The sequence below is a fragment of the Mixia osmundae genome (assembly GCF_000708205.1).
Source record: "Mixia osmundae IAM 14324 unplaced genomic scaffold scaffold_16, whole genome shotgun sequence".
Classification (NCBI taxonomy): Eukaryota; Fungi; Basidiomycota; class Mixiomycetes; order Mixiales; family Mixiaceae; genus Mixia; species Mixia osmundae.
The window spans coordinates 87609-113686 of NW_014575548.1; the positions used below are offsets into that span (position 1 = coordinate 87609).

The window sequence follows — 26078 nt, forward strand, 5'->3', positions numbered from 1 at the left end:
ACGAACGCCAATCATGATGCGCCCAGCATGTCGCACGTCCCATCGCATGCTAAGCAGTGTCGCTCGTGGGAAGCAGTCAGCACAATTAGCGGACGAGAGCGCAGCTCATGCGCAGATCAAGCGCTATATCTTGACGAACGATCCTCAGAGCGCACTGAAGCACTATACAGCTTGGCTTACCCATCGCTCCGTCTTACCGCCTCCGCGTACGCAAGAAATTGTGATCCAGTCCTTTTTCAGCCATCGCGCGTACGAAGAAGGTCTGCAAGCCTATCGACTTTTCCTCGAAGCGAAAAATGAGCCGACAGTCAGATTACAGACGGCTGCACTGTCTGCTGCTGTCATAAGAGCCAGACAAGCTAGCGCAGATCCTGTGCACCACCGTCTGGTCGCCATCCTCGGGCGTTTCCTCGTGTCTGGGAAGGCGCTCGAGGACGAGATTAGCGTCAGCTCTGCGATTAATGCCATGGCTCAGCTTGGTCAATTCGACGGTATAGAGCGGATCGCGCAACAGTACAACGCTTTACTCGATTTGAAGGGCGAGACTTCCAGTTTGGGTTACTACCGTGCTCGTATGAAAGCTTATGCGCTTCAAGGCAATCTCAACAAAGCCTACGATATGCTTGTCGAATGGCGTAATACTTGCAAAGCCGACGATGCGCAAAGCGCCTTGATCATATTTGACCTGATCGAGCTGGTGTCAGAGCATGCACCGCGAAAGCCCGTCTATGGCGAATTGCTCAGTCTCGTCAAAGAAGCTAGCATCCCGTTAGATCGACGCGCGCTTGAGATACTCATGGTTGCTGAGCTCAAGCTAAGACATCTGTCTACCGTTCAGTCTCTCTTCGACAAGCACGTCGCGCTATGGGAAGCCCCTGTCGAGCCTGACGGAATTGAGAACCCGGACTATGCTCTCGCAGATCGCGCATTTGTCACCGTCTTTCGAGCCCATCATTTGTCCGCCCGAATGGCAAGGAACAGACGGTACAGAACAGCTCAAATGACATCGCACGAGCCGCTGTTAGCTGAGATGGAATCGCCATCAGAGCTCTCTTTGGACCCGAGAGCCATCTTCCGGGCGATGGCACGCAGAGAAAAAGACCGTCTAGCTAATCGCGCAACTTCGAAAGCGTACGCTCGATCACCGTTCAGCATAGATGCTCTCAAAGCTGCTATGTCCGCTCTTATCACTCAACGCGACTGGCTCGGTACGCTGGCAGCCTTCAGAGCTGTTTCCCGCTTTGGCCTGAGCCTGACGCCGCCGCTGCTGTGCCATATACGAGACGAGCTTCTCGGTCTATCAAGATGGTGCCATCTGACCGAGCTGGAGGAGAAAATTCTCAAGGGTGTAAATAGGCTCAAGCTCGTCCATCTTGCACCGGCCCAGCAGGTTCTATCTGCTTCTTTTGGGAGGCGATCGCTTTCACGACCCTCGCTGAGCACGAGACAGTATCACGTCTCTGCTGTCCTGCCAGTCGGCGGTATGTTACCAAAGCGGCACTACGTCGAAGACGTACTCGAACTTCTCGCTTGCTCGCACAGTGAAGCTTCGGATGCGCAGCTCCAGATGGAGTATCACCGTGTACAAGCCTTCATGTTCGACCAATAGGATGCAAAAGTGTTCATCCGGGTGCATCAATCGGAGGCCTGGTCTCGTCGAGTCGAGTGTGTCCACCGAAGACGATGCCAAGCTTGAGGCGCTTTCGGTCATTTGGGCTCCGTAGGTGTCATCCGAGCTAGCATCTCACACAAGAGCTAGCTTGCTACCCGATGGACACATCCGGCTTCGTGCGCTTTACTGCTAGCTCCTTCTTCGGAGATCGTTCGACTGCGCACCGACAGGTTCGCAATGGAGACACAGGCGATGTTGACGAATACCTGAGCATGTACTATGACCGCACGAGACATCCATCGACCAGGTCTCGGCCATTCTCACACGGATCAGCAGATACAGCTACTCGGAGCTTTGAGCACGACGGAGATCTGACGATGGCACAGTCGTCGGAATCGGACGATGACTCCTGGCCATATGGAGACAATGTCATGCTAGCAGTCGATGATCAAGCCATGCTTGGACTTATGCTAGCAAACGACTTTATGCGCACTTCTGACTCGAACGACGACGACGACAGGCCCGAATACATTCCATCGCCGACCGCGAGTCAAAATCGACACAGGCGCCAGGCTGTCAAGGAAGTAACCACACGCTTCCCAATTCCTACACAGCTCCTTGACGATCTCGATGATCCACAAAGAGAGCCCGTGACGAACGGGCTGGGCTCACTCGGCCGACTTCCGCCCGAATTGCTGATGACGATTGTGCGCAAGGTCGGCCTCGAATGGCGCTACGATCTCATCACTCTCGGTCGTGCAAGTCGCGGTCTTCGTTCTATCGCAATGAGCGATCGGGTATGGGAAGGCGCTGCTGGCAAAGCCGCTCCCGGCTTTCGTCGACCCATATGGCAGTACGTGCTCGAAGTCAATCGCCTTAGCTGTACTGTCTGCAGGGTAGCATTACACCGTCATCACCAAGCTCACGAGCACTGTATCGCTGCTCATTTCGGCCCAAAGCAAGCAGCTTCGCGTCATGGCAAGCCTACAGTACTGTGCGATCGGTGCCATGTAGCTATCACACGCGTTCGAGAGGGCAAGCTTGTTCCTCTCGACACCTCTGCCCAGGTCCGTCATTCTACGCGATATGTCGCTTCAGAGATGCTAAGGTGATCGCACAGCAGCGCGAGACCCACCGTCGCCAGATGATGCTCCTGGCTCGTTGTCGCTCCCTCTTCGGTGTCACTTGGTGCACGCAGGACCAGTTCGCGCTGCTCGCCCCCAAGGAGATTACGTGGGAGCTTCGGCAGCTCGTTATCGACTTCGTCTTCGATCATCGCATCCTCGATCTTGAAGGTGCCCTGGCGAGCGTTGTGGAGTATCGAACGAGTAAGTAGCGGGCTCGAACTGCTGCAGACTCCTGACGCGGTGTTGCAGTGCTGCTCGATCGCTACGCTGAACTCGAGCTATGGTGGCATCACCACGAAGAGCTTCGAGGAGGCATCATATATAGCTCTCTCACTCAGACTTGGCGCAGCCTTCCTCGCGATGCTTTTGAGGGCGGATTACCGCTCGCCCAGATCGGCGTCGTTCTCTCTCGGCGTGCACATCAAGTCATCGCAGAGCGTTTGACACAGAATGCAGGCGATGACGACCCGTCCATCAACTACAATGTCGCCTGGATTGTGGCCCAGAATGTCTCGGAGCAGAGCTGGGGGTTCATCCCGCACGCTATCGGCGAGCAGCTTCACAGTCTCCCCAGATGGATCAGGGACAGCATTTCCGACTCGCGACGTCCTCTCTCGTGTCTGCGCGCCGACTGCAGTCTGGAGGCTACCAGCGGCTGTCCTTGCGCGCTATGTCACACGCATTGTACACCGCGCGATCGGATGGCGCTTGGCTACTGTCGACGCGCCAGATGTCCTGTGCACTCTACAGCGACGCGCAAGACTAGCAGCATCAAGGCATAGCCATCACGAGGAGAGTATATTCCAGGCTTGTGGTGGAGACTGAGCAAACGCTCTGTGTGCTACCGTGCGCGACTCAAGAAAGGATGCATAGCTCCATTCCTGTTGTCATCGCCTGTCGGAGCAGCGAATCTGCCGAACACGCCAGTGACGCAGCAGTGTCTGAATGATACTGTTGACCGTTCGATGCAAGATGAGCTCGGTCATGCCAATGATCCGCGTGTCACTCTGGCGCGGCCTCGTGGCACCATCATTTGATTGATGATCCTAAATGCCGGATATCAAATAGCTGCACAGCGGACTGCCCGAGTGATCAAACGCAAAGCAAACACAGCCGTTAGCGGCGACGGCCCTACGCTGTTCCTTCATCGATGGCTAGTCAAGGCTTCAGATAGTCATTACATCGACGTTCAAGCGAGCACAGATTGGACTAGCAGGGCTGCAGGGAGTCGCAAGGCACAAGGATCTTCGGCTACATTCGTAGTCTGATCATCGCCCCCAGAGACCTCGCAGCTGGTCACTCTGCGGCACTTACAATAGGCAGACATGTCAAGCTACGATAGCGGCAGCCAATCGTACGCACCGCCAGGCTCGTCCGGCGGCAGGCACGGCTACTCAGCGCCGTCTTTCGGGACCAACGGCAGATCTGGAGCAGCCCAGGCTCACACACCATCGTACCATCAACAACAGCTCCCACCGTTGTCCTCCCTATCTGCAGCAGGCGCGCAGCATATCCATACCTACTCCCACGCACCCCTCTCGCCAAGGTCAGCGCACTATCAACAGCAGTACCAGTACCAGAACACGAGGCACTCGCCTTCTGTCTCATCCTCTGCTTCATCTTCAAGCAAGTCAGTCTCTGAGTTGTTGCAACAGCAGCAGCAGCAACAACAGAGATTGCCGCCTATAGGTCAATTGACCGGTCGATCTCCTTCTGGGTCATCACCTTCTGCGGCCGGATACTTTCATCCAGGCGATCGCTCTTTCGAGGGCCAGATGAATGCACCCTTACCACCCATGTCGCCTGCCGCTATGCTATCAAGACCAGCGACGAATCCACCTCGGTCGAGATCAGTGTCGTACAGAGCTGGCATACCTGACGATCGATCGCCTCAGCAAACCGGCTTCAGCAGCGGCCAATCACCGCTCGGTAGATCCGAGACGCGCGGTAGGGCGTTTGCGGGAAAAGCAGACGAGGAAGAGGCGAGAGACGATCTGGACGAGACGCCAGCGTCTGTTGCGCCTCCCAGCAGGGTTGCAGCAGGGCCCAGCGAATTCGTGAAGAAGCTGTTCAAGATGCTAGAAGAGGGCCAGTATCACGAAGTCGTCTCGTGGAGCTCGACCGGCGACAGCTTCCTTGTCAAGGCTCGTACCATAGTCGTCGGTCTTGAGGGCTAAGCTCATGCCTCAAAGCAGGACATGAACTCATTCACGACCAATATTTTGCCGCGCCATTTCAAGCACTCGAATTTTGCTTCATTTGTGCGGCAACTGAACAAGTATGACTTCCACAAAGTCAAGTCTGTCGAGGGCGAGGCTAGTCTATATGGCGATCACGTCCGTATCTTATTTGCGACTTCGGACCGCACTGACCCTCGAGAACAGACATGGGAATTTCGTCATCCAGACTTTCGAGCTAATGCCAAGCACGCGTTGGATCGGATCAAGCGAAAGGGTCCTCAAGGAAGCAAAGCGAGCGCAGCTGCCACGAATGCAAATGGACCGTCGGGCGCCCTCAACTCGGGCAAAGCATCGCCTGCGCCAACGCCCGTCACGCCTAATGTGAACACTGATCTGGAGAATCTCATCACGGGCGGGTCGACGGAAGCTGCCATGCTCGCTATGAAGGCACAGCTAGATCAGCTTATATTCGGCCAGGGGTTGGCCAACGAGAAGATCAACGATCTCACCAGGGAGCATCAGGTCAGTCCCAGCTATCATCAAGCTTGCTGTGCCTCATGTCTAGGACATCCAGGCGGTCATCTCTGAGCTCGTCACCTTTCAGAAAAACCTAGTGGCTCAAGACGCGCTTATGCAGAACCTGCTCCAGTACCTCGTGACCATGGAGTCGGGTATGTTATCCAGCACTGCTATTAATCGGTGTTGACTCGCAAACGCAGATAAAGCGCAAGCGAGCGCAGCCGCAGAAGGGGTAGCACCGAGGCCATACACGCCATCTGACCAGACTCAGAGGCTTATCTCATCGTATAACGAAGTCGCTCGGGCATCTTTCGATCAGATGCAAGAGATCACTCGGAGAGCTTCCCTCTTTTCCCAGAATCTGCCAGAAGCAGCTCGACACCCCCATCCTCCCATGAACGGCAGCTACGCATCCCAGCCCCCTGTTGATCCACATGTTGATCCGGAGGCGGGCAAGCCCGCCGTACGGGTCGTCACTCTCGGGCAACTCAGGCCTCGCGACGGCACCGATGAATATACCGCCCAAGACAGCCAACAGATACCCAATCTGACCAATCCCTTCTCCAGTGATCCTCAGAAGAGCATGGAAGAGCCTTCTGCATCCGGCGAACGCCGAGGGTCGACGCTACGGATTCGCAGAGGCACATATATTCCAGGCTGGTCTGTACCGCCCAAGGTCCTACTCGTCGAAGACGACGCAGTCAGTCGGCGACTATCGAGCAAGTTCTTGCAAGTCTTTGGCTGTACGATCGATGTGGCCGTCGATGGTGTTGCGGCTGTCAATAAGATGAACATGGACAAGTACGATCTGGTGCTGATGGTAAGTCGTATTCCGTAAACAGCGATCATGGTGCTGATCCTTGTGCAGGATATCGTCATGCCCAATCTGGATGGCGTATCAGCCGCTTCACTCATTCGCCAGTTCGATTCTCTCACACCCATCATCAGCATGACAAGCAATTCAAATCCCAACGAAATCTTGAACTATTTCTCACATGGTATGTCTGCGCTTCAGATCGTTGACTGCCGTACTGACTACGGACTACAGGCATGAACGATATTCTGCCGAAGCCATTCACCAAAGAGGGCCTGCTTGGCATGCTCGAGGTGCGCTGTATGCTTCAACGAGTTTGTACGATGCTGACATCTTTGCAGAAACATCTCATCCATCTCAAGCAGATGCAGCAGCTCGCAGATATACCTAGGGGCATCTCAGTCGGAGAGGCTCAGATACCCAACGGGCTGGTCTCGTTGACTGGCTCGGGCGATGACAAGAACAACCCTTTTGCGACGATGGGGATTGGCGAGTCCGAGTATCTTGCAATGTTACAAGGCCTCGTCAACGTAGACAGCCCGAATCCGTCGCCATCTCATAAACGACACGCATCCGATTTACCAACATCAGACGACGCCAAGCGGGGTCGTTTCCAGGAAATCGAGACGAATTAATCACTCATCATTTGCTCTCTACTCCATCACTGCTATCTTTAGCTTCACTCTGTTGCATGTTGTCTAAATGCGAACATGCGAATCTGCGGCTCAGTCGAATTTGATCGAGTGGCTCTCCATCGTGATCTCCCCGCCTCTGTAGCTTCCACGCTTCTTCTTGTTCTTTTCCTGTTTGGCAATGTTGTTCAGTAAAGCATCGCATGCTGAAGTGAGCGACTCGTCACGGACCTTGCGGAAGCCAGCGCCTCGTGTGACGATGAGATCCTGAGCAGCCTTGTGACCATAGTCTGTGTTTGCGGCTCCACCCTGATCCACACTGATCAGCTGTGGTACCTTCCTTTGACATTGAGAAGTCACCTTTGCTGCAAAACTATTATCTGCCAGACGAGGATCGACAGTGATCTCCTCCGCGCGAATGCGTCTAAAGGGCGTATTCACTTTCTTTGCGGCTTTGCCATTCTTTGTAGCTGGGGCACTGTCATCGAGCTCAATAGTCGTGACCGTTGCAAGAGGTGAGGCCGAGCGCGAGCTTTGTGCTGCAGCGATAGCAGCTGCCGCTTGAGGAGCGATCGTCTTGAGACGGTCTGGATGAACGTGCGAGAGTGCAGCAGCGGGTGCGACTGCAGACTCTACCTCCATCTCGTGTACAACCACTTGCTCCACAATGGGATGCTCGGCTGCCTTCTTGCTGCCTTGACGCATCTTTGCCGGCTTGTCTGTTGATCTTGGTGCTTTGACTTTTTTGCGTTTATCTGACGCAGCAGCGGTATCTGTGCCATTCGTCTGAACGGACTGCGCCGGCGCTAGAGCTTGCGTCGAGGTGGAAGCTTGAGGAGAGCCGAGTGTGCTCTTGCCTGCTAGTGCTTGTGCAGCTTGTGGCAGGACAGGAACGATCGATAACGGTCTGTAGCTCTTCAGGCTCTTCACTGCAGGCGCAACATCTCGCAGCAGCTGAACGAACAGCTCGCCGCCTTCTTGTTGTACGGTCGGGGTAAGTTTCTTGTCTAGCCGTTTGACAGACTTGCGAGTTTTGATGAGCTCACGTCGTAGTGCTCTTTCGGTTTTGCTAAAGCCTGCATGCAGCAGGAAGGCTTGCAAGAGATAGCATGCTGATCAGACGAACGACAGTGAGCCTAGCATCAGTCACGAAGCGCTTGCACCGACCGTTTGCGATGACTTGATCGTCCATCTCTGTGACGCTGTTCGTCTCCAAAATTTATTCGCGACTCGACTCGCGACAAGCTGTCAGTCGACGTGCTGGCCAGCTGGCTTTTCTGCGGTTGCATCATACAACATCGTACAAAACCTGGGTTCATATGATAGAGACGACTCTCGTCCTGCTGTCCCTGAGCAGAGCAGCATCTATAAGCTCGTCGAGCTCTTTGACTTTGACGAGCGCGAGACCCATCATGCGCATGATCTCGCGACCAGCAAGGGGTGTGCCGCCCGCTTTGGACAGTACGCAGATCTCCGACTGGGCATTGAGTGTGTACGTGATCTCTCCTGAACTGATCTGCGTCTCTAACCCAGTGGGATCGATAGCGACGATCGAGCTGCATTGCCTGTTCTTTGAGCCCATGGGAGATGGGTAGAGAAGACATGGACGCACTCTGAGGGACTGGCTTGGTTTTCGAAGAACGCAAAGGTGACGCATAATGGTGTGTGATGGATCGCTAGCGGTACGGGTACGCGCTCCTCGAGCGAATGCTGCAAAGCTGACGTCAGGATGCCGTGAAGTGAGTAAAAGCGTAAGCGACCTACGATCGTCACATCAGCACCATTCTCGACCGTCACATCGGGCCTTCTGAAGTGCAGCAACGCAGCCATTGCGGCCAGACAAGCGCAGTCGGCCAGATTGCCATCATCGTTCAGGAAGTGGACATCGACGCGTATCGACCAGACCTGAGCCTGTGTGAGTTTGCTGCTAGGCTTGGGAGGATGGAAGGGAGTAGACCTTGTCGCCTGCCACTATGCAGAGAGACTCGCGGTCGACTGCCTCTGTCCGCCGTATGGCTTTCTCAAGCGTTCGCGCAACCAGTATCTCCTCCTCTGTCTGTCTATGGACGCGTGCTGGCTGTCAGCTGCCCGCGAGGAACGGATGCCAGAGCAGACGGGCCTGTTCATCTCGTATGCGGCCGAAGCGAGTGGCGTGACCTCTGTCGAGATGACGAGAAAGCCTTCGTAAGGTCTTTCTGGCGGCGGTCTGACCACTTCCGCAGAGACTTGCGCCATCACTCTGCCCTTCTTCTCATCAACACGGGAGCTTCCCAGAGGAGTCTGAATGCCGAGGTAGAAGAAGAAGCTTGCCTTGTCTTGCCCATCGAACATGTCACCGAGCCGAGCTCTGCTCCAAAAGAGAGCGAGACGGTGCGTGTGTCGGTGAGCGTGCGTCCATCGAGTCGGCGGCCTTGTGCGAGTGCTGAGAGTGCGAAGCTCGACTCGACTGTCGATAGGGCAGTCTCTCGCATCCAGCTGATCCTCCCCGCGCTGCCTGACGCCCGGCTCTTTGCGCTGATCGATGGGTTCAGCTTGAGCTCTCACAAAGATCCTCCTCAGCTCGGCTTGATCACGCGTAACGCGCACGAGCCCGTCAGAGTAGTAAGTAGATCGATCAGCTGGCAGGATGAGCACAGGCAGGACACCGGAGATGGCCAGCCTGAGACCGTACGCAGTCGACCCGCCACTGGACGATTGGTCCTTCCCCAGCGCTTCCTCCTCTGCGCGCAACCCGCCAAAGTCATCGGGCAGCAGCATAAGGCCTCAAGCCTCATCAGCGAGCGCGGCAGCGGGAATCCAGTTCACTTCAGACATTCCACCGGGCAGGGGAAGGTATGCGCCTGTCGGTCCACCTCAGAGTATGGTAGCAGGACTAGAAGGGACGGATGACGGACGACCTTTTCGACCGAGTGATGCTATCAATATATTCGTCTACTCTGCTTCCATCTCTTACGCTTCCGTCGCTGCCGTCATGCCGTTCGAAGTGGCAAAGCTGTTGCTTCAGATCCAATGGGTTCCCAAGGACGATCAGGAGATCGTGACGCGTGAGATCCCTGGTCTGGACGAGGGAGCAGATTGGCAAGCTCGCGACGAACAAGAGGTCAGCCATCCATCGCACTCTCCCTCCACATGTCTTGTTCTCACACGTAGGTTCTGTGTAGCTTCATACAGAAGAAGAGACAGAAGCCTACTTTGCCGATCTCACAACGCGTCCCTTTGCCGCCAGCTTTCACGGGTCCATACCGCCCGACTATCCGCTCGGCCAACACGGCACGGGCGCTCTCTCACCTCGTCGATCAAAGCCCGATCGTGATCCTGCTGGCTACATCATCAGGCGATCTATCTACGATGAGAACTTGAGACCCGACTATGTTTTGCCCGCAAGGATCGATACGGGCGTTTGGGATATGTGCAAAGCCCTCGGAGGCTGGCAACCGGAAGGCTGGAGCAGTCTCTGGAAAGGTTCGTCGGGCTACTGTGTCGAGTTGCAGCATGACTCAAGACAGTCTTGCCGTGAACAGGCTTGTTCACAACTTGGGCGAGCGATGTTCTCGAGTCGTTCATGCATCCTGTCATATCCACCATCTGCTCTACCGCTTTCAACGTTTCCGGACCCTTGGCCAGTCTGCCACTAGTCCATACGCCCTACCCAGCCCGACCGCTCGCAGTAGCAGTGGGAGCCTACACGCTCACCACCGTCCTACTCTCGCCGCTCGATCTCGTCCGAACGCGACTGATCGCCCAATCTGCCCAAGTTCGCCACAAGAAATACAGCGGGCTCGTGGATGCTTTCCAGACCATTTCGAGAGAAGAAGGAGGATACTGGGGCATGTTCATGCATTCGCAGCTCCTTCTGCCTACTGTCATTAGCGGCGTCGTTCGATCACTTCTCCAGTATGGCGGTCCCCTCCTCATCGAGCGTTGGCTGGGCATCAGTCCGACAGAAAACCCAGTAGCATTCCTCTTTCTCGAAATGGCAGTGTCTACCGCAGGCCTACTCATCACTTTGCCCATCGAGACGATCCGGAGGCGCTTGCAGATCCAATCTCGTTCTCCCACGAAGCCCGCTCAGGCTACACTAGCGGGTCCTGTTCCGACTCTGATGCCTTATAGAGCTTGCGTCGAAATAAGACCCACGCCTTATGTGGGCATGATTGATGCCGCTTGGCGAATCGCAACGGAAGAAACTGGCAAATTCCCAAGCAATCAATCGAAATCGATCGCTTCCGTCGGACTCTCCAGCTCTGGCGTAGCGCAACTCTATCGCGGCTTCACGATTGGCTTGGGGTTCAATGCTACTGTTGTCCTACTCGGCCTCATTACGGGCAAGACGGGTACAGCAGAATGGTCAGAGATGTGATCTTTTGCTTGTTTGTTACTCATTTCTGTATGCCATTTTGGATGCACAACAAGAGAACGCTCCTCGAACTGGACCATCCTGGTTCATGAGCCTCCGAGTCGATAGTCTGGTTCGCCTCGTCGTCCGGCTACCCGTTGAGCTGGACTATTCGAGCGGGGTCGCGCGGGACCGCCTCCAAAACGCATGGGTAGATTGAGTGTCGCCAGTACGTCCAAAAGGGGGCGATGATCGAGCACAGGTCCATTGAACTGATGTGCAAATGGTAGGATACCAAGAAGGAATGCGACACCTTCTGGCAAGCCCCGCGCAAGGCCGTTCTGCGTCGGCGTGTCTGCTCTGCTAGGCACAACAGGCTGACGACGCTGTGTCGTACCGAGCGGGGAGGGCGATGGTCCCCGAGCGGGATCGTCCAGACGGGCACGCTTGAGCAGTCCGTTTGCTGCTTTCGCTTTCTCCTCTGATCTTGCTCGCTTCGTTGTGGTATCATATTCGCCAGATTCGGGTGAGAGCGGTCGGATCTCATCGACCAAGAGGTGCTTGCCTAGATCGCGAGTCTTAATCTCGTCCAGACCGCCGAAACTCAGCCGATCGGCAAATCGAGTCACAGCATCTTCGTCCGGATACGCTTCCGCAAAGCGCACTTCGAGCTTCTGCACCGCAGCAAGATCGCCATACAGACTCTCGTAGCGCATCATACGATCCCAAAGCGGTCGAACTTGTTCTGCCGCAATCTTGCTGATTGAGCGTTCGAATAATGCGCGAAGGTTTTGATCATCGTTGCGGGCTTTGAGGAAATCGAAGTAGCGGTTGACGTACTCAACGTCGTCGCCGAAGCGCTTGACACCGAATTCGAAGATATTCGTGGCGATCTGCGCTTCTTTATTCCAATGATACTCGGCCAGCGCGGAATGCTCTACGGTTTGCCAGATCAGATGTGGCGACTTACGCGATCGACCAAAGACATCTCTTGCAGCCATGAAGCCCTGCGCAAGAGATTCCGTAAGCGCTTTCTGGGCAGACATCGACAAACATACCTCTGCTCTACGGGCATATTGGCATTCCATGATGCAGGCGAGCGAGAGGCTCTTTTTCAAAGACAGCAAAGCTGGCTTGTTCTTCTCGATGATGGCATTTTTGATGGCTATACTGGCTTGTGCTCCTCCTGACGCTTGCGCATCGTCATGGTCTTCTGTAAGCTGAGCTTCGTTCTCCGCCTCGTTCGCTTTGACTTGCGTCAAAGCACTCGCTACTTCGTCTTCAGTCTGACTTTGGTGGCGTACGATCTGCTGAGTTATACTGTCTTGAAGACTGCGGTAGATCTGATGTATTGCCGGCGAAGCTTTGGTTTGCAATTCCTCTTGCTCGGCCCATGCGAAGTTCAGCAGCAGACTGAAGCGATGATGAGCTTTGCGGTCGAAGACAACCCTCGTGAACTCACCTGGAAGGACAACAGCCGGCTCCAGTCTTGAGCAGCGTGAGGGCATCGTCTGCTTTTTGTACAGCGAGCTGACGCGTTGCCGCCATAAACCTTTGCCATATGGTGAGCAAGACCCAAGAAGAGCCGACAGCGCGCTCACCAGATTTCAGGGTAAAACCTGACATGCATGAGAGCCTTCTTGTATGCAAACGCGATACGGCTTTGCAAATCTTCGGGATCATCTAGCTGAAGTGGGTTGCTCTCTTCCCATTTGAGATATTTGCGCCATCTCGCGAGCGTCGTGCAATCCTCTTCGTTGCTCCAGTCAGGCCGCAAAGGCAATACGTCGATTCGCAAGAGACCTTCGAGCATGGGCCGCAATTCTCGTACGGCTGTTCGGGCTGCCGTATATCCTGTCTGACGCTCCGCAAGGAATCGCTTGGCCTGCGCTCATGGATAAGTACTGACGCAGCCACGCAATGTCGACAACTGACTGTCATGCGGTTGAGTCCATGCTCGAAGTGATTGTAATCTGTCCAGATGGCCTCAATGTCGTACAAAGGGATAACGACGGCGGTCTGATAGGCTCTTCTGACAGTGTCATTGGTCTGTTGTTGCTGGTACACCGCACCCAACTGTCCGATCGGTCCGCGCGTTATGCAATCAAACACACATCCAGGGGGCAGCAAGGGAAAAGCAAAACAAGATCAGTCTTGAGCTTGGTCTGCCAATCAGCAAGTGAGGAATAGCGTACGTCGCCTTCTTTTAGGAATTTGATATAATCTGACCAGATTGAGCCCGAGGCAGGATCGACACCGACGTGGGTCAGCGCATACTCAAAAGCGGCCTTGATCGTCGTTCTGGCCTCAGTCGCTTTCGCTTCGTCGGCTGCCTGGATGGGGTTCCTCCGTCTTACGTATGTGATGTAGAAGCTCCATAGTTGCACACTCGGCGATGATTTTAAGCAAGTGGTGAAGATGGCTTCCACGCGGTCAAAGAGATCGTGGGACAGCTCCAGGTCGGCGTAGGCAATCCACTCTTGAGGAGCATGAGGAAAGACGGTGAAAAATTCATCATACACCTCTCTCGTCCTTTCTAGGTCACCCTTTTGGAGTGCGTCATCGATGAGCGCTCTCCAGGCTTCACTGTCTACCGGATCACGCTCGATACGCTGCTTGAGTTGACCCAACTTGGTCGTGGGAACGCTCGCGGTCGTCATGGCTTTCCGCTTTGCTGATGACTTGGCCTCTGTCTTCTCAGCTTTGACGGTCACACCAGGTTCGGACTTGATGATCGACTCCGGGATAGCGGCTGTGTCAGCAGTCGGCTCAACAACGGGCGCTTGTGTTGCAGCAGGCGAGGTCGCAGCATTGGAGATCACAGTCGATGCTTCGGGCGACAACGACGTTTTGTTGTCGAGGTTCGAGCCATTGTCGAGAGTGGTGTCTATCATGGCCTCACTCTGCTCATCTGCACCTTCTATCGGTGCCGCGAGCAGATCTGCGCCCTCCATGTTGTGATCACGGGCTGCGCGCAGGGTGATGAGCAAAGTGGTTTGGCGCGTATGATTCAAGTGAACAGCTACGAATTTCATCTGATGGATGCACGCTGCGCGGAGGCTCCTGAGATGATGTGATCCATGGAGTCGCTCTCTATTCTTACATCGCCTCGCCGTGGTGCAGGTACACCTGCAAGAGGCTACAGTGCCCGTTCCTCGGTGGAGCAACCAGCAGAAGAAGTACTCGTCGATGACGAAGCCGAAGATGTCAGCTCAGCTTTCATGCTCAGATTGGCCGTCGTAGCAGGCACAGGCGGCAAGTCGGTCCGCTGAAGCACTGATGGACACTCTCACGAGCGAGCGAACTGCAGGACTCCTGTTCGGCATAGATACCGGCATCATCGCGTCTGTACTCGTCACAATTGGGGATGATCTCGGCCAAGAGCTGTCAGAGGGCCAGCAAGAGATGATCGTGTCTGCGACCATCTTTGGAGCCATCCTGGGCTCACTGGCAGCAGGCTTGCTCAGCGATTGGATGGGAAGGAAGAAGACTGTACTGCTCGCAAGTGTATTCTTCACGATTGGATCACTCGAGCAAGCCGCGTCCCAAGTCGTCAAAGAGCTTGTTCTGGGCAGGGTCATCGTCGGCCTGGGCGTCGGTATAGCCTCAATGGTCATTCCAGTCTACTTTGCCGAGCTTGCACCCGCACGGTTCAGAGGCCGACTTGTCTCTGCGCTCGTCGTACTCATCACGGGCGGTCAAGTGCTCGCGTATGTCATTGGCGCTGCTTTTGCCAACGTACAACACGGATGGCGATGGATGCTCGGCTTATCTGCTGTGCCACCGATACTCCAGCTGATCATGTCGTTCTCCCTGCCAGAGACGCCGAGATATCTGCTCAAGATCGGTCAGCTTGCGCGTGTGCGACAGGTCCTAGCGAGCGTATACCCAGCCCTGACCGAAGATGACGTGCAAGCGAAAGTAGATGCCATGCGACTTGCCATGGACAGTGAGTCCAGAGAAAAGCCAGGAACGAGAGAAGCGTTCAAGAGGCTCTGGAGTGATTTGGCCAACCGCCGTGCTCTCATTGTCGCCATCGGTCTACAATTCTTCCAGCAAGCGACAGGCTTCAATACGCTACTATACTACTCAGCTGTACTGCTCAAGTCTGCGGGCTTCGACAAGCCAGCTGCAATGGCCATCTTTATCGCTCTATCAAATTGGTCAGTCAGGCTCTCGCTTCGGATGTCTTGCTTAAGGGGCCCGACAGGATATGTACAATGATTGCTCTCCGACTCATTGACAGAGTGGGCCGACGCACGATGCTCTTGCGCACGCTAGCGAGCATGACAGCGGGAGCTGCCCTGCTCGCATTCAGTTTCATCTTCATCAACACTCACCAGGCCGTCGATTTGCAAGCAAAGGGTGCATCTGCCTGGGCCTACCTCGCGCTGATAGGAATGATATGGTTCTGCGCTTCTTATGCGCTCGGTCTGGGCAACATCCCATGGCTCGTACAGAGCGAGATCTTCGCTTACGATGTCAGAGCGCTTGCTAATTCGCTAGCCACAGCCACAAATGTGGGCCTTTTCTCGCAAAATGCGCAGAAAGATCCTCATGAAATCCGCAGTGGATCGCCAATTTCGTCGTCGCTTCGACGTTCTTGCATCTGACGGCTGCCATCAGTCCAGCAGGCGCATTCTTCCTGTTCGGCCTGTTGACCATCTGTGCTCTCATCTTCGTGTACCTGCTGCTGCCAGAGACTAGAGGTCTCGATCTCGAAAGCTGTCGGAGACTCTTTGATTCGAGCAGCACAGCGGACTATACGGAAGTCGCAACGAGTTGATGCTCAGTCTGCAAATGTCATGTTGCTTGTGCAATTATGCAATCACATCATGTATCACTTGTTGGAACTCGCAATGGGCACACCCGTCGTCGTCAGATGGGTATTCTCGAGCGCATCCTGAACCTCGCTCGCAATATCACTGACGTCGGCTGTGATGCCACTGGCGGCGGACAAGACGGCCAACAGCGATGCCGCAGCTGCATCTTCATCGACGCCTACGCCCCAAGAGGTCTTGCCGGTCGAGTCAAGCAGTTCGACATATGAGGCAGCTTGCACATGAGTGCCCTCGCCAATGCCATGCTCTGCGTACTCTTTGATGGACACGCTGAGATTGAAGTGGATCTTGAGGGCATCCAATAAGGCGGACACGGCACCGTTGCCCACTCCTCGGACCTTGACCTCCCGTCCTCTATCGAGAATGATGCCCGACAGACCCCTTTGCTTCTTTGAGCTCGCTTTGATCAGATCGCTCAGACCAGATCTGGGTCCAACAGGCGATGCAGATTTTGGCGAAGTACTGAAGCTCGAGCTGACATTGTCCAGCGTGTAGTCGACCAAGATAAACCTGCCCTCGTAGCCCTCGCCGAGATGATACGTCGCTCTGAAACTCTTCTCGATGTCTTCTGTAGTCATTTCCTTGCCCGTTCGGTCTGCGACTTCCTGGATGACTTGGTAGAACGCAATCTGCATTCGCCTTGGCAGGTCAAGCTGCAGTGACTGTTGGACGAGGTAGGCGACGCCTCCCTTGCCAGACTGGGAGTTGACTCGGATGACAGCTTCATAATTCTGTCCAATATCCGCAGGATCAACGGGTAGATAGGGAATGTTCCAGAGGTGTGCGCCTGTTGCCTTTGATTTCGCAAAGCCCTTCTTGATAGCGTCTTGATGACTGCCAGAAAAGGCAGTGAAGACGAGATCTCCAGCGTAAGGATGCCTCGGATGAACTGGCAAATCGTTGCACTTTGTGACAGTCTCGATGACAGAGTAGATGTCCGAAAAGTCTAGTTCGGGTCTGACGCCTTGCGTATACAGATTGAGAGCGAGGTTGACGATATCGACATTGCCTGTCCGTTCGCCATTACCGAACAGACAGCCCTCGACGCGTTGACCGCCGGCCATGAGCCCGAGCTCTGTTGCAGCAATGCCCGTCCCTCGGTCATTGTGCGTATGTAAGGATATAACGACATGGTCGCGGTTATGGATATGCCTGCAAAAGTATTCGATCTGGAGTATCGAGGCTTGTCAGCCTGGCACGAGCCGGGAGCTGGACGCACGCACCTGATCTGCATAGTGATTGGGAGTGGCGACTTCGACTGTTGCAGGCAGATTGAAGATGATAGGATTCATCTTCGAGCGATCTCGTCCCTTATACCATTCTGCCTGGACGGCATTGCATATCTCGACTGCAAAGTCCTCTTCGGTCTGCGTAAACGTCTCTGGGCTATACTCGAACTGCCAATCAGTTCCTTGAACGCCTTTTTGCCGTGACTCGGCCTCGTCGGCGTCGACGAGACTGCGTAGGTAAGTGACATGTCGCGTCGCCAGATCAATTGTAGCTTGCTTGTCGTTGTTGAAGACGACCGAGCGGAACAAGGGGGAAGTGGCGTTATACATGTGGAAGATGGCTCGCTTGGCACCCTTGACGCTTTGGAAGGTGCGATGTATCAAGTCTTCTCGAGCAGGCGAGAGAACTTGCAACCATACGCCCTCTTTCTCGCCCAACTTTTTTTCGATGATCGATCTCACAAAGCCAAAGTCGGTCTCTGATGCAGCAGGATAGGCTACTTCCACCTCTTTGAAGCCCACTTTGACGAGCTAGACGATGACTACATGTCAGCTCTCTGGCGCGAGGGTATAAGACGTTACGAACGAGCTGGAAGAAGCGTGTCTTTTGTTCTACCGTCATAGGATTGACGAGTGCCTGATTGCCATCTCTGAGATCCGAAGATAGCCATCTGGGAGCTTCGGTGATCTGTCGGCTTGGCCATTGCCTGTCCGGCAGGTTTAATGGCTTGAAAGCTCTGTTGAGCGCAACACGGCAGGAGAGCGCAGACAAGCAGCCCAGTCAGCTCTGATAGGTATGTTTGATCACTTCCCGCACCTGTACTTGACAGAGGGATCGTCCAACATGTCGGCAGACAACGCACAAAAAGCGCTGGCCTCTATGACTCAAATCCACAGCGCGTGCTGTGCACGTCAAATGTATTGTAGCGATGCCCCAAAAACATCATGCATCACGACACAAGATGGCCTCTGACTGAACGCATGCTCTACACTGAGAACGACTTGGGAGATGATCAGTGCGCGCTATCTGAGTAAGCTGGGCAGACGCTATCGACTCTATAGCCCAGAGCCTGACGGTCGCGTCGAGTTCAATGCTCGCTGCATAGAGCTGCCCGGCATCCAGCGGTCGCTTCTTCCGTACAATCGTCGCGCAGACAAGAGACGGGTCCGGCAGCTCTCTCGACGGTGTCTGCGATCCACATTGCCAGTTTATGAAACTGGTTCTCGATGCTGCGCCCGAGAGGCTGGTAGCGTCGCTCTTCGAGTTTGAGCATCACGATCGGTTCGACCTTGTACGTTGCAGTATGATCTGTGCCCGCGTTACTCGCCATGAGGTCGCAGAAGACTTTGTAGGCGTACTCTGACGCTCCCTGCAAGCTATAGCCCAGCTTTGTCAACGGCGGACCCGAGGCAGTAGCCACAGATTGGAAACTGCTTACGACTGTAGTCATGTACAAGTCGCTGAAATTGGTCGGTAGCATCCTTGTCAAGCGCAGTAGAGACGTAAATGCGGGCCCTTTCTCGAACTTCGACGGTCTCACCATCAGGCACAGAGCGCTGATATGTGGCTTGCGGGCACCATATCGACCCAAAGGGCAAAGGCGCATGTCGAAACAGGTTGACATGGCGTCGCCAGACTTCTTGCTGCTCCGATGTTGTCAATCGGGCGAAGAGCTGACGAGTGTGGGACCATAATTCACCTGTCCCTCATTGTTGGGTGGACGCAGCGGATCGCGGATGGGTTCGTAGACGAGATTGTCAGCAGGGTGGCTTTCCGAGTTATGGGTGGCTACGAATCTGGTGATGATATTGTAACATTGCCTGCAGACGATCAGGTTGCCTTTCATGCTAGGTACTGCGGGATTTGCGGCCTCTACAATGTGTATCGGCTGATATTTGTGACCGAACGAGTTGTCATACGTGTCATACAATTGGTGATAGCAAGTCGAGCAACATATCTTTGCTGCCTTTAGTGCGCGTCGAGCGGTTTAATGACGGTGGTCATACTGAAGATTGGACCAGACTGCAGTCCAGACTCTATCGCTATTGGCGATCGCTGACCAGCGCATGTTAGTACGTGCCAAGTTGATCAGACTGAATGGCCACGCATGACCGGCTGCGATGGCGATATGCTCGAGTATCTCGTCGGGTAGCCTATCAAAGTATGTCGAGCTGGCTCGAACAGGCGGTCTGCGGCTATAACGCGCAAGGTACTTGTTCGAATGGGCGAGTGCAGGACCGACTTGATCGTCACCATCACCAACGCACTCTCGATCGACCGTAAGCCAGGAGATAGGCCCGTGTGCTACCCAACAACCGGAAAAGGGATGGTGGCACACGAAGGAATACGAGTTTTCCCTCTCCAGATCGCATGACTCTGACCGATCTGTCCTGCTGAACACCCCTAACTCTTCATGCATGCCATACTCGGCGTGACTGTCGTAGTTCTCTGCGCAGAGAATGCGCTTTCGTCGAGCTTGTGATGTCTGCTGCATGATGAGGTATGACTGTGCGATGGAGCAGAGGCCAGGTTGCGAGCAAGTCATGCTGAGTGAGCCAGGCTCGCCGAGGACACGCAGCCCTGGCCCTGGCGTCGGAGCGGCATTCTCTGCTACACAACAATGCAAATCGAATAGTGGCTGAGAAGCTGGGCGGGTTGAGGGTGTGAAGGTGAAAGGCACAGGCGCAGTCTGCCCCGAAGCTCGAAATGTCAATCGCCAGAAATTTGGAGACCGTGTGACGTACCGACGACGACGAGATGCGGCCTCGAAAGCGCAGGCAAGTCGAGCAAGAGGACAACGACAGCGAGTCAGGCGGCGATGATAGACAAGCAGCCTTCATCAAGCGGCTGAGGCATGCCCAAGACAACGACGAGGAATTTGCAATTGGCCAAGACGAGGATGAAGAGATCTCGAGCGACGAGGACGAGCTGCGTGTGCCGACGAAGGCGAGGAGAGAGCAGATTGAGGAGCCAGATATCGATCTCGATGAAGACAGTGATGACGGCTCGGACGAAGGCATGCTCAGCTGGGCAGGAACAACTAATCGTCTGACATATTTTCATTTGCATAGGTTCAATCGATTTGGCAGCTGTGCTCGACGCTGGCATGTTCATGCCAAAGCCCGCTCCAAAGCCTCGAGTCCGCAGTGAGGCAGCAGACAACAGCCAAGCAGAATCGCACGATAGCGATAATGATGACGACGACGACGAGCACGATGGGAGCCATGCGCGATTACTCCATCATCTCACAGCGCTCTCTTCCAAGCCTGAGCAAGATACCCAGCCAGTAGACGCCCGCGATAGGTCCCGGAAACGTGCTCGCAAGGAGCAGAACGAGCTCTTTGCAGAGAGCGAGTTTCGCGCGCCTGGTCTGCGCGAACAGGCAGGCGAACAGGCGCTCAGTCTCGATGATCTCCTTTCCGGCCTCTCACCCGCGCAAAGAGTATCGATGGCAAAGCAACTGAAGGATATAGCACCGTCTGGTCAAAAAGACAAAGCGTCCATCGAGTCGGGCGTTGGCAAGAAACACGCCGGTCCCCTTGCTGCGCCTTTGCCTGCTCTACATCAAGCGAAAATCGATCGCACCGTTGCAAAGGAATCTCTCGATTCTGCAATTCGCAAATGGGATGAGACGACCAGCAAAGGTGGATCCACGCAGCATTGACACGATCGTACCGCTGACTCTGCTTGAATAGTGCGAGGAATCCAGACGCGCAAAGGGGTCACTGGCGAGTCTTCACGACTAGTGCTTCCTCTCGAGGCCCCCAAATCCACTGATCCTCGTCTCACCAAATTGCAATCGGCAGGCAAGGTGAGTCAGTGCGAATGAAAGCTAATCCAAGGCTGATAGAACCGCACGCAGCCTTTTACAGCTCTGGAATCTTCAGTGCAGGCCTTCATGCAAGAGAAGGGTCTCTCGTCGAAGAGTCTCCAAGAGGATGAGAGCGCACGACTGGAGAACCTACCTGCAGACGAAGCGAGACAGCGCACGGCAGAGATCAGGCGCGCTCGTGAGTTGATGTTCCGAATGGAACGCAAAGCAACAAGGTAGGCTCCTCAGACCTACATCATCTTGTCAGAACTCAGTGTCTTGTACAACGCTCGCAGGATTGCGAAGATCAAGAGCAAGACATTTCGAAAGCTACAGAAAAAGTCGGCATTGCGTGAAGCTGCACGAGCAGGCGAGGAAGCGGAAATAGCAAGCGATGATGAGGAAGAACGGGAGCGATTGGAGGTACAGCGCGCGAGAGAACGGGCGACCTTGCGACATACTGCCGACAAACGATCTGGCGGTGCATGGGCCCGTGGGATCGGTCAATACGATGATGGCAATTCGAATGTCGTACAGGCTGCTCGGAGCGAGAGAGCGGATAGAGAAGCCGAACTACGTCAGAGGATCAGAAGTGCTGTTCAAGGCGAACAGTCTGGCGATTCGGACACGGACGGCGAGTCCGATCATGCGCTTATTCGGTCTAGAGCAGCAGCGAAAGCTCAAGCACTGGCACAAAGCGACGAGGCTCCTCCTCGAGAAGAGGGTCTGATGGGAATGGATTTCATGCGACGCGGTGCTGCCCGAAAGGAGAAGGAGGTGCAGGCGCAAGTGGCAGATCTGCAAAAGGAGCTAGCGGAGGCTGATAGCGATGGCGTGGAAGACTCTTTCGTTACTGCTCTTGAACCGAGCACTCGTGTCGATGGCAACGTCGGTCGACTCAGTTTCCGTCCTGCTCCTTCGTCGTCGAGCAAACGAACCTCGACTCTTTCCAAGCCTGTCGCTGGAAAGATCAGCTCGAACGAAGTGGCCGAGCCGGGAAATGCTGCTGCACCGCTTGTGCAACGAGGTGAAGAACAGCAGATCGAGGAGAATCCATGGCTCGCTCTCGGCAAAGACCGGCATTCTCGCGGTCAAGCAAAGAAGGAGAGGCCTTCTGGCCAGGCATCGCCAGAAGAACGCTCGAAAGCCAAGCTCAAAAAGACAACGAGCAAATCAAAGACAAGCGTGGCAGCCCAAGCCGAGGAGGATACAGTCATTATCGATCCGACGAAAGCGATGACGGCCGCCGAACACGAAGGCGAAGATAGTCTGCCTGTTCTGACGCAAAGAGATCTCGTGGCAGACGCTTTTGCAAACGATCATGTTATTGCCAACTTTGCAGCCGACAAAGCGAGAGAGATCGAAGCGGATGCTCCTTTCGAAGAAGACACCACGCTGCCCGGGTGGGGTTCGTGGGGTGGCAAAGCGGCAAAGAAGAAATCCGTCAAGAAGACATTCGTCAAGAAGCATGAAGGCGTGGCTGCAGAGGATCGCAAAGATGCCAAGTTGAAGCATGTCATCATCTCGGAACGAACAGACAAGAAAGCGAACAAGTATGCGCTCAAGGATCTGCCGTATCCTTACACTTCGGCGGCTCAGCTCGAGCACAAGCTTGCTCAGCCTCTCGGGCCAGAGTGGGTCACCCGAACGATTCAGAAGCAGGTCACGATGCCCAGTGTACTCGTCAGACCAGGTGTTGTCGTCCAACCAGTATCGAAGTACATGTAATGCATCTTCATGCGGCTCGAGTGACAGCTCATTCTACCGAGACGACGGCACCGACGGCTTCCATGGCCTTCTTCAGCTTCTCTGCGTCCTCCTTGCTGCAGTCCTCCTTGAGCGTCTGCGGCAAGCTCTCGACAAACTTCTTTGCCTGTTCGCTCTCGCATGTGAGCCATGCATAATATGACAAGAGCAAGCAAGAGAAGACTTGCCTCGACGAGATTCATAGAGGGCATGATCGACTTGACCTCTCTGATGGCTTTGGCTTTCTGGGCGGCGTCGATCTTTGTCAACTTGAGCGTGAAGCTCGTCTTCTCCTTTGGCTTTTCCTCCTCCACGGGCGCAGCGCCTTCGCTCGATGCAGCGGCAGGAGGAGCAGCAGGAGCAGCAGACGGCATGGCGATATCGGCAATATTGAGCTTACTCCTCAGCTGAGTGACGAGTTCAGAGGCTTCGAGCAGGTTCAGTTGAGATATGGCTTCCACGATGGGGTCTAGCTTCTTGTTCGCCGCTGCTGGTGAGGCACTGCCGGACGAGGGCGGAGGTGCAGAGCCCGAAGGAGTCGGTGTGGCTTGCTGCTGATCGAGCAGCAACCGCGAGCAGGAAGCAAAGCATCGTCGCTGTACTGGAGCTGCTGCCCGCCGTGATGCACGGACCAGGATGCTACAGCACTCTCTTGCTGCCATGGCCGACGACTCGCTGGTCCGCTGCGTCGATTTTCGAGCGATCGCACAATTCGATAGGCCGCGCCGTGTTCGCCCTCGACTTGCGGCTTGCCCTGTCTCGTAGATCTTGTGAGCAAGCGATGAGCGCAAATGGGCCGATACCCTCGCCCCGACTTGGCTCAGGTCTGTCCCACTGGTGGTCAGGCAAGAGCGAACCGGACGGCACGTTCAAAGTACCTCTCAAGCCAGCCAGCACTGTCCCATCGCGCCTCACTCAGCCTGTACAACCCACCTCAAACACCGCCAATGCATCGCTAGTCCGTTATTGATACCCTCTTCGCATGGAATGTGCTCAGAGCGGATCGATGGACAGGACAACATCCAGCTAGAACTGCCATCAGACGATGAAGACGAGTCACGCGATCGTGATGATGGTGATGATGACAAGCCCATGTTTCCCATGCCCAACAGCGTACAGAGGAGTAGGGCTCCACCTACCAGACTAGCCGCACCTTCATCCCGTATCACTTCAGCCAGCCCGACGACCCTGGGAACAACCACAATGGGATTGGCCAGCAAGAACGCGTCCTTGGCTTTGCCACCGTCGACGACTGTCCCACCCAAGCGGGTCAAAGTCGCTCTCGCGCCCGGATACAGTCCGCTCGATTGGGCCAAACTGAAAGCTTCAGGCGAAGATCTGAGGGTCAGCCCATCGTCGCGTTCAGCTGTCTTCGTTGCTTAGTCGGATTGGGATGGGACAGGACGGAGTGGAATCGATAATGAGGATAGGCCCGAGTGAGCTCAAGAGACACAACACGAAGAATGACGCTTGGGCTGCTTTCCAAGGCAAGATCTATAATATGACGCCTTACCTCCCTTTCCACCCCGGCGGCGCCAAGTTTCTCATGTCGGTCGCTGGCAAGGACGGCACAAGTCTATTCAGTTCGTGCACAGAGTGTGATCTTGGAGTGGGCATAGCTGAACGGGTATGACACGCAGTGGAGACTCATGCATGGGTCAATGTGGAAACCATGATGGACGCCTGTCTCGTCGGCATCCTCGTCAGCGATCCCTACCCCGACAGCGACAGCGACTAGAATTGTATATGCGTTCACTCCGCAGCTTGCAGAGACTATGTTGTTGTCACGATGCAGCATGAAATACAACAAACACAGATCCTTCTCTTGCTTTCTCGTGCTCATCAGGCTACCTTTCTCACTTTGGCCAGGTGACGATAGACCGATTGACTTCCCGTTCCTTTCCCTGCGCCCGTTCCTCGCTCTTTCTCAAGCGCAAAGAGGGCATCCTTCATGAGGATGACTTGGAGCGATTCTCTGCCATCTGAACCCGTCGCCTCGCTTCCCAGCGGCACGTCTGCCAACCTCGACGTCGTCTTGTGCAGCGTGTTCGCCAATGCAAGCTTGGGCGGTCCGCCCAGATCAGAGAGACCGGCCGCCGGTGGGAACTTTGGCTTTGGCAATTTGGAGCCCAGAGCGGATGCGGGGGTAGGTGATCCCATTGCGGGCGATGAGCCGCCGGAGAGCCAGGAGAATTTCTTGCTCGAGCCGCCCAGACTACGCATCGCAGTCCTGTTGGTCTGAAGCTTTTGCACGGCTTCAGGCAGAGCTTTGGAAGTGGCAGTGGGGTTGTTGTCCCTCTTCCTCTTCTTGCCATCGCCTGGACCGGGCGTACTCAGCGGTGAGTTACCCAGTGTTGGAGTAGGTCCAGAGGCGGCGGGACTGCCAGGTTCCGAAGGACGCTGTAAGTCGTCTAATTTGCCGAGCTGTTCGAGTTCACGCTGATCACGATCGATACGCTCCCTACGCGCCCTTCGCTCTTCCTCGAGCTCCAGTCTGTCTAGTGTCCTGAAGATCTTGTCGTGGTCAGAATAGATGACCTCGTCCCAGAGCGGTGAGGGTCCGTCGTCTCGTGATGGGTCGAGAGGAGGCGGTCGAAGGTGAGACGAATGGACACGGTGTCGTCTGATGACGATCATCTCCGTGACGAGATCGCGCAGACGATGTTGTGCCGCCAGAGCGATCAAGGGTAACGTGTCTGGCTCCAGGTTCCGGAGGTCAAACTTTTGAGCTGTGCCCCGACTTTGTACTGAGCATCGCGTGCGAGAGGTCAACGGCAAGCCAGACGAACCTATCCGTTTGACTGCTTCTGTGAGAGCGGGCATTTCCACCCAAGTCTGTCGACGGGATCTGTCCCAGCCGATGTAGGAAGCCTGTCCCGTCGGTCTTGCAGCCGCCCTAGCCTGATTGACGGCTCTCATCCTGTCCTCCTCGGCCTGTAGGCAAGGAGCCAGCCGCTGTCAGCCTTGACGGTGGACAGAAAGAGCTCTCGAGGCGTACATTGAGATCGACGCCTGCCACGGCAGAAGCATCGTTGAGCGTGTCCAAGTCGGCCTGAGCATTTGCTTCTGGAGGAGCAACGGGTGGTTGTTGACCTGCAACCACGGCAGGCTGAGCCGATGGTGTGCCTGGAGCGGGGGAAGCGATGGCAGGCTTGATGGGTCGGCCGGGCAGGGAGTAGCCAGGTCCTGGACCGGACATGCTCGTCTGCTGGAGACCCACAAAGAAACCG

The 26078-nt window shown here is 55.1% G+C and overlaps 14 protein-coding genes across 14 annotated transcripts; 7 read left to right on the plus strand and 7 right to left on the minus strand.

The window, feature by feature from the left end:
• Positions 1-13: 13 nt before the first annotated feature.
• L969DRAFT_55453 (uncharacterized protein) lies at positions 14-1609 on the plus strand (the record flags this gene model as incomplete). The annotated part of the gene is made up of 1 exon (XM_014709342.1): positions 14-1609. The coding sequence occupies one exon, from the start codon at positions 14-16 to the stop codon at positions 1607-1609; it is 1596 nt and encodes a 531-aa protein (XP_014564828.1).
• A 161-nt stretch (positions 1610-1770) lies between these two features.
• On the plus strand, positions 1771-3521 carry L969DRAFT_55372 (uncharacterized protein; the record flags this gene model as incomplete). Its single annotated transcript, XM_014709343.1, has 3 exons — positions 1771-2679; positions 2733-2940; positions 2989-3521. The coding sequence occupies 3 exons, from the start codon at positions 1771-1773 to the stop codon at positions 3519-3521; spliced, it is 1650 nt and encodes a 549-aa protein (XP_014564829.1).
• Positions 3522-4064: 543 nt separating this feature from the next.
• Positions 4065-6887, plus strand: L969DRAFT_97471 (uncharacterized protein; the record flags this gene model as incomplete). Its single annotated transcript, XM_014709344.1, has 8 exons — positions 4065-4883; positions 4935-5075; positions 5124-5441; positions 5494-5590; positions 5639-6258; positions 6307-6436; positions 6487-6545; positions 6594-6887. The coding sequence occupies 8 exons, from the start codon at positions 4065-4067 to the stop codon at positions 6885-6887; spliced, it is 2478 nt and encodes an 825-aa protein (XP_014564830.1).
• A 90-nt stretch (positions 6888-6977) lies between these two features.
• Positions 6978-8076, minus strand: L969DRAFT_106104 (uncharacterized protein; the record flags this gene model as incomplete). The annotated part of the gene is made up of 4 exons (XM_014709345.1): positions 6978-7055; positions 7116-7193; positions 7245-7996; positions 8052-8076. The coding sequence occupies 4 exons, from the start codon at positions 8074-8076 to the stop codon at positions 6978-6980; spliced, it is 933 nt and encodes a 310-aa protein (XP_014564831.1).
• A 55-nt stretch (positions 8077-8131) lies between these two features.
• L969DRAFT_26801 (uncharacterized protein) lies at positions 8132-9439 on the minus strand. The gene is made up of 6 exons (XM_014709300.1): positions 9195-9439; positions 9004-9123; positions 8842-8944; positions 8649-8789; positions 8497-8594; positions 8132-8440 (listed from the first exon to the last, which is right to left on the minus strand). The coding sequence occupies exons 1-6, from the start codon at positions 9353-9355 to the stop codon at positions 8200-8202; spliced, it is 864 nt and encodes a 287-aa protein (XP_014564786.1). The 5' UTR covers positions 9356-9439; the 3' UTR covers positions 8132-8199.
• Positions 9440-9510: 71 nt separating this feature from the next.
• Positions 9511-11244, plus strand: L969DRAFT_55483 (uncharacterized protein; the record flags this gene model as incomplete). Its single annotated transcript, XM_014709346.1, has 3 exons — positions 9511-9984; positions 10046-10346; positions 10406-11244. The coding sequence occupies 3 exons, from the start codon at positions 9511-9513 to the stop codon at positions 11242-11244; spliced, it is 1614 nt and encodes a 537-aa protein (XP_014564832.1).
• Positions 11245-11327: 83 nt separating this feature from the next.
• Positions 11328-14174, minus strand: L969DRAFT_20484 (uncharacterized protein; the record flags this gene model as incomplete). Its single annotated transcript, XM_014709297.1, has 6 exons — positions 11328-12227; positions 12279-12633; positions 12683-12772; positions 12822-13105; positions 13156-13296; positions 13365-14174. 6 exons carry the CDS (start codon positions 14172-14174, stop codon positions 11328-11330), a joined length of 2580 nt encoding a protein of 859 aa, XP_014564783.1.
• Positions 14175-14274: 100 nt separating this feature from the next.
• On the plus strand, positions 14275-16064 carry L969DRAFT_91119 (uncharacterized protein). The gene is made up of 4 exons (XM_014709347.1): positions 14275-14475; positions 14531-15383; positions 15431-15740; positions 15791-16064. The coding sequence occupies exons 1-4, from the start codon at positions 14301-14303 to the stop codon at positions 16004-16006; spliced, it is 1554 nt and encodes a 517-aa protein (XP_014564833.1). The 5' UTR covers positions 14275-14300; the 3' UTR covers positions 16007-16064.
• L969DRAFT_80472 (uncharacterized protein) lies at positions 15653-18136 on the minus strand (the record flags this gene model as incomplete). The annotated part of the gene is made up of 4 exons (XM_014709348.1): positions 15653-17230; positions 17285-17821; positions 17877-18027; positions 18108-18136. 4 exons carry the CDS (start codon positions 18134-18136, stop codon positions 16061-16063), a joined length of 1887 nt encoding a protein of 628 aa, XP_014564834.1. The 3' UTR covers positions 15653-16060.
• A 115-nt stretch (positions 18137-18251) lies between these two features.
• Positions 18252-19239, minus strand: L969DRAFT_91122 (uncharacterized protein). The gene has a single exon (XM_014709349.1). It carries the CDS (start codon positions 18913-18915, stop codon positions 18379-18381), a length of 537 nt encoding a protein of 178 aa, XP_014564835.1. The 5' UTR covers positions 18916-19239; the 3' UTR covers positions 18252-18378.
• Positions 19240-20023: 784 nt separating this feature from the next.
• Positions 20024-23045, plus strand: L969DRAFT_26806 (uncharacterized protein). The gene is made up of 5 exons (XM_014709301.1): positions 20024-20307; positions 20363-20935; positions 20987-21102; positions 21154-21338; positions 21399-23045. Exons 1-5 carry the CDS (start codon positions 20049-20051, stop codon positions 22828-22830), a joined length of 2565 nt encoding a protein of 854 aa, XP_014564787.1. The 5' UTR covers positions 20024-20048; the 3' UTR covers positions 22831-23045.
• Positions 22859-23510, minus strand: L969DRAFT_106111 (uncharacterized protein; the record flags this gene model as incomplete). The annotated part of the gene is made up of 2 exons (XM_014709350.1): positions 22859-22975; positions 23037-23510. The coding sequence occupies 2 exons, from the start codon at positions 23508-23510 to the stop codon at positions 22859-22861; spliced, it is 591 nt and encodes a 196-aa protein (XP_014564836.1).
• Positions 23511-23579: 69 nt separating this feature from the next.
• L969DRAFT_91124 (uncharacterized protein) lies at positions 23580-24664 on the plus strand. Its single transcript, XM_014709351.1, has 4 exons — positions 23580-23806; positions 23863-24192; positions 24251-24431; positions 24489-24664. Exons 1-4 carry the CDS (start codon positions 23630-23632, stop codon positions 24584-24586), a joined length of 786 nt encoding a protein of 261 aa, XP_014564837.1. The 5' UTR covers positions 23580-23629; the 3' UTR covers positions 24587-24664.
• A 26-nt stretch (positions 24665-24690) lies between these two features.
• L969DRAFT_97481 (uncharacterized protein) lies at positions 24691-26047 on the minus strand (the record flags this gene model as incomplete). The annotated part of the gene is made up of 3 exons (XM_014709352.1): positions 24691-25577; positions 25638-25782; positions 25847-26047. 3 exons carry the CDS (start codon positions 26045-26047, stop codon positions 24691-24693), a joined length of 1233 nt encoding a protein of 410 aa, XP_014564838.1.
• Between the last annotated feature and the right edge of the window lie 31 nt (positions 26048-26078).

Excerpts from the sequence above, each read along its gene's own strand:
- L969DRAFT_26801 (XM_014709300.1), bottom strand. The coding sequence starts at position 9,355 with ATGCGAGAGACTGCCCTATCGACAGTCGAGTCGAGCTTCGCACTCTCA. Across the intron at positions 9,124-9,194 it reads TGTTCGATGGGCAAGACAAG|AGTGATGGCGCAAGTCTCTG; the intron begins GCAAGCTTCTTC and ends GAAGAAGGGCAG. Across the intron at positions 8,945-9,003 it reads GCCGCATACGAGATGAACAG|ACAGACAGAGGAGGAGATAC; the intron begins GCCCGTCTGCTC and ends ACGCGTCCATAG.
- L969DRAFT_91119 (XM_014709347.1), top strand. The coding sequence starts at position 14,301 with ATGGAGTCGCTCTCTATTCTTACATCGCCTCGCCGTGGTGCAGGTACA. Across the intron at positions 14,476-14,530 it reads CGTCGTAGCAGGCACAGGCG|GACTCCTGTTCGGCATAGAT; the intron begins GCAAGTCGGTCC and ends AGCGAACTGCAG. Across the intron at positions 15,741-15,790 it reads CGCTAGCCACAGCCACAAAT|TGGATCGCCAATTTCGTCGT; the intron begins GTGGGCCTTTTC and ends TGAAATCCGCAG.
- L969DRAFT_91122 (XM_014709349.1), bottom strand. The coding sequence starts at position 18,915 with ATGTCAACCTGTTTCGACATGCGCCTTTGCCCTTTGGGTCGATATGGT.
- L969DRAFT_26806 (XM_014709301.1), top strand. The coding sequence starts at position 20,049 with ATGCGGCCTCGAAAGCGCAGGCAAGTCGAGCAAGAGGACAACGACAGC. Across the intron at positions 20,936-20,986 it reads GGATGAGACGACCAGCAAAG|TGCGAGGAATCCAGACGCGC; the intron begins GTGGATCCACGC and ends CTGCTTGAATAG. Across the intron at positions 21,103-21,153 it reads AATTGCAATCGGCAGGCAAG|CCTTTTACAGCTCTGGAATC; the intron begins GTGAGTCAGTGC and ends AACCGCACGCAG.
- L969DRAFT_91124 (XM_014709351.1), top strand. The coding sequence starts at position 23,630 with ATGAGCGCAAATGGGCCGATACCCTCGCCCCGACTTGGCTCAGGTCTG. Across the intron at positions 23,807-23,862 it reads ACACCGCCAATGCATCGCTA|GACAACATCCAGCTAGAACT; the intron begins GTCCGTTATTGA and ends ATCGATGGACAG. Across the intron at positions 24,432-24,488 it reads GGACGGCACAAGTCTATTCA|TGGAGACTCATGCATGGGTC; the intron begins GTTCGTGCACAG and ends TATGACACGCAG.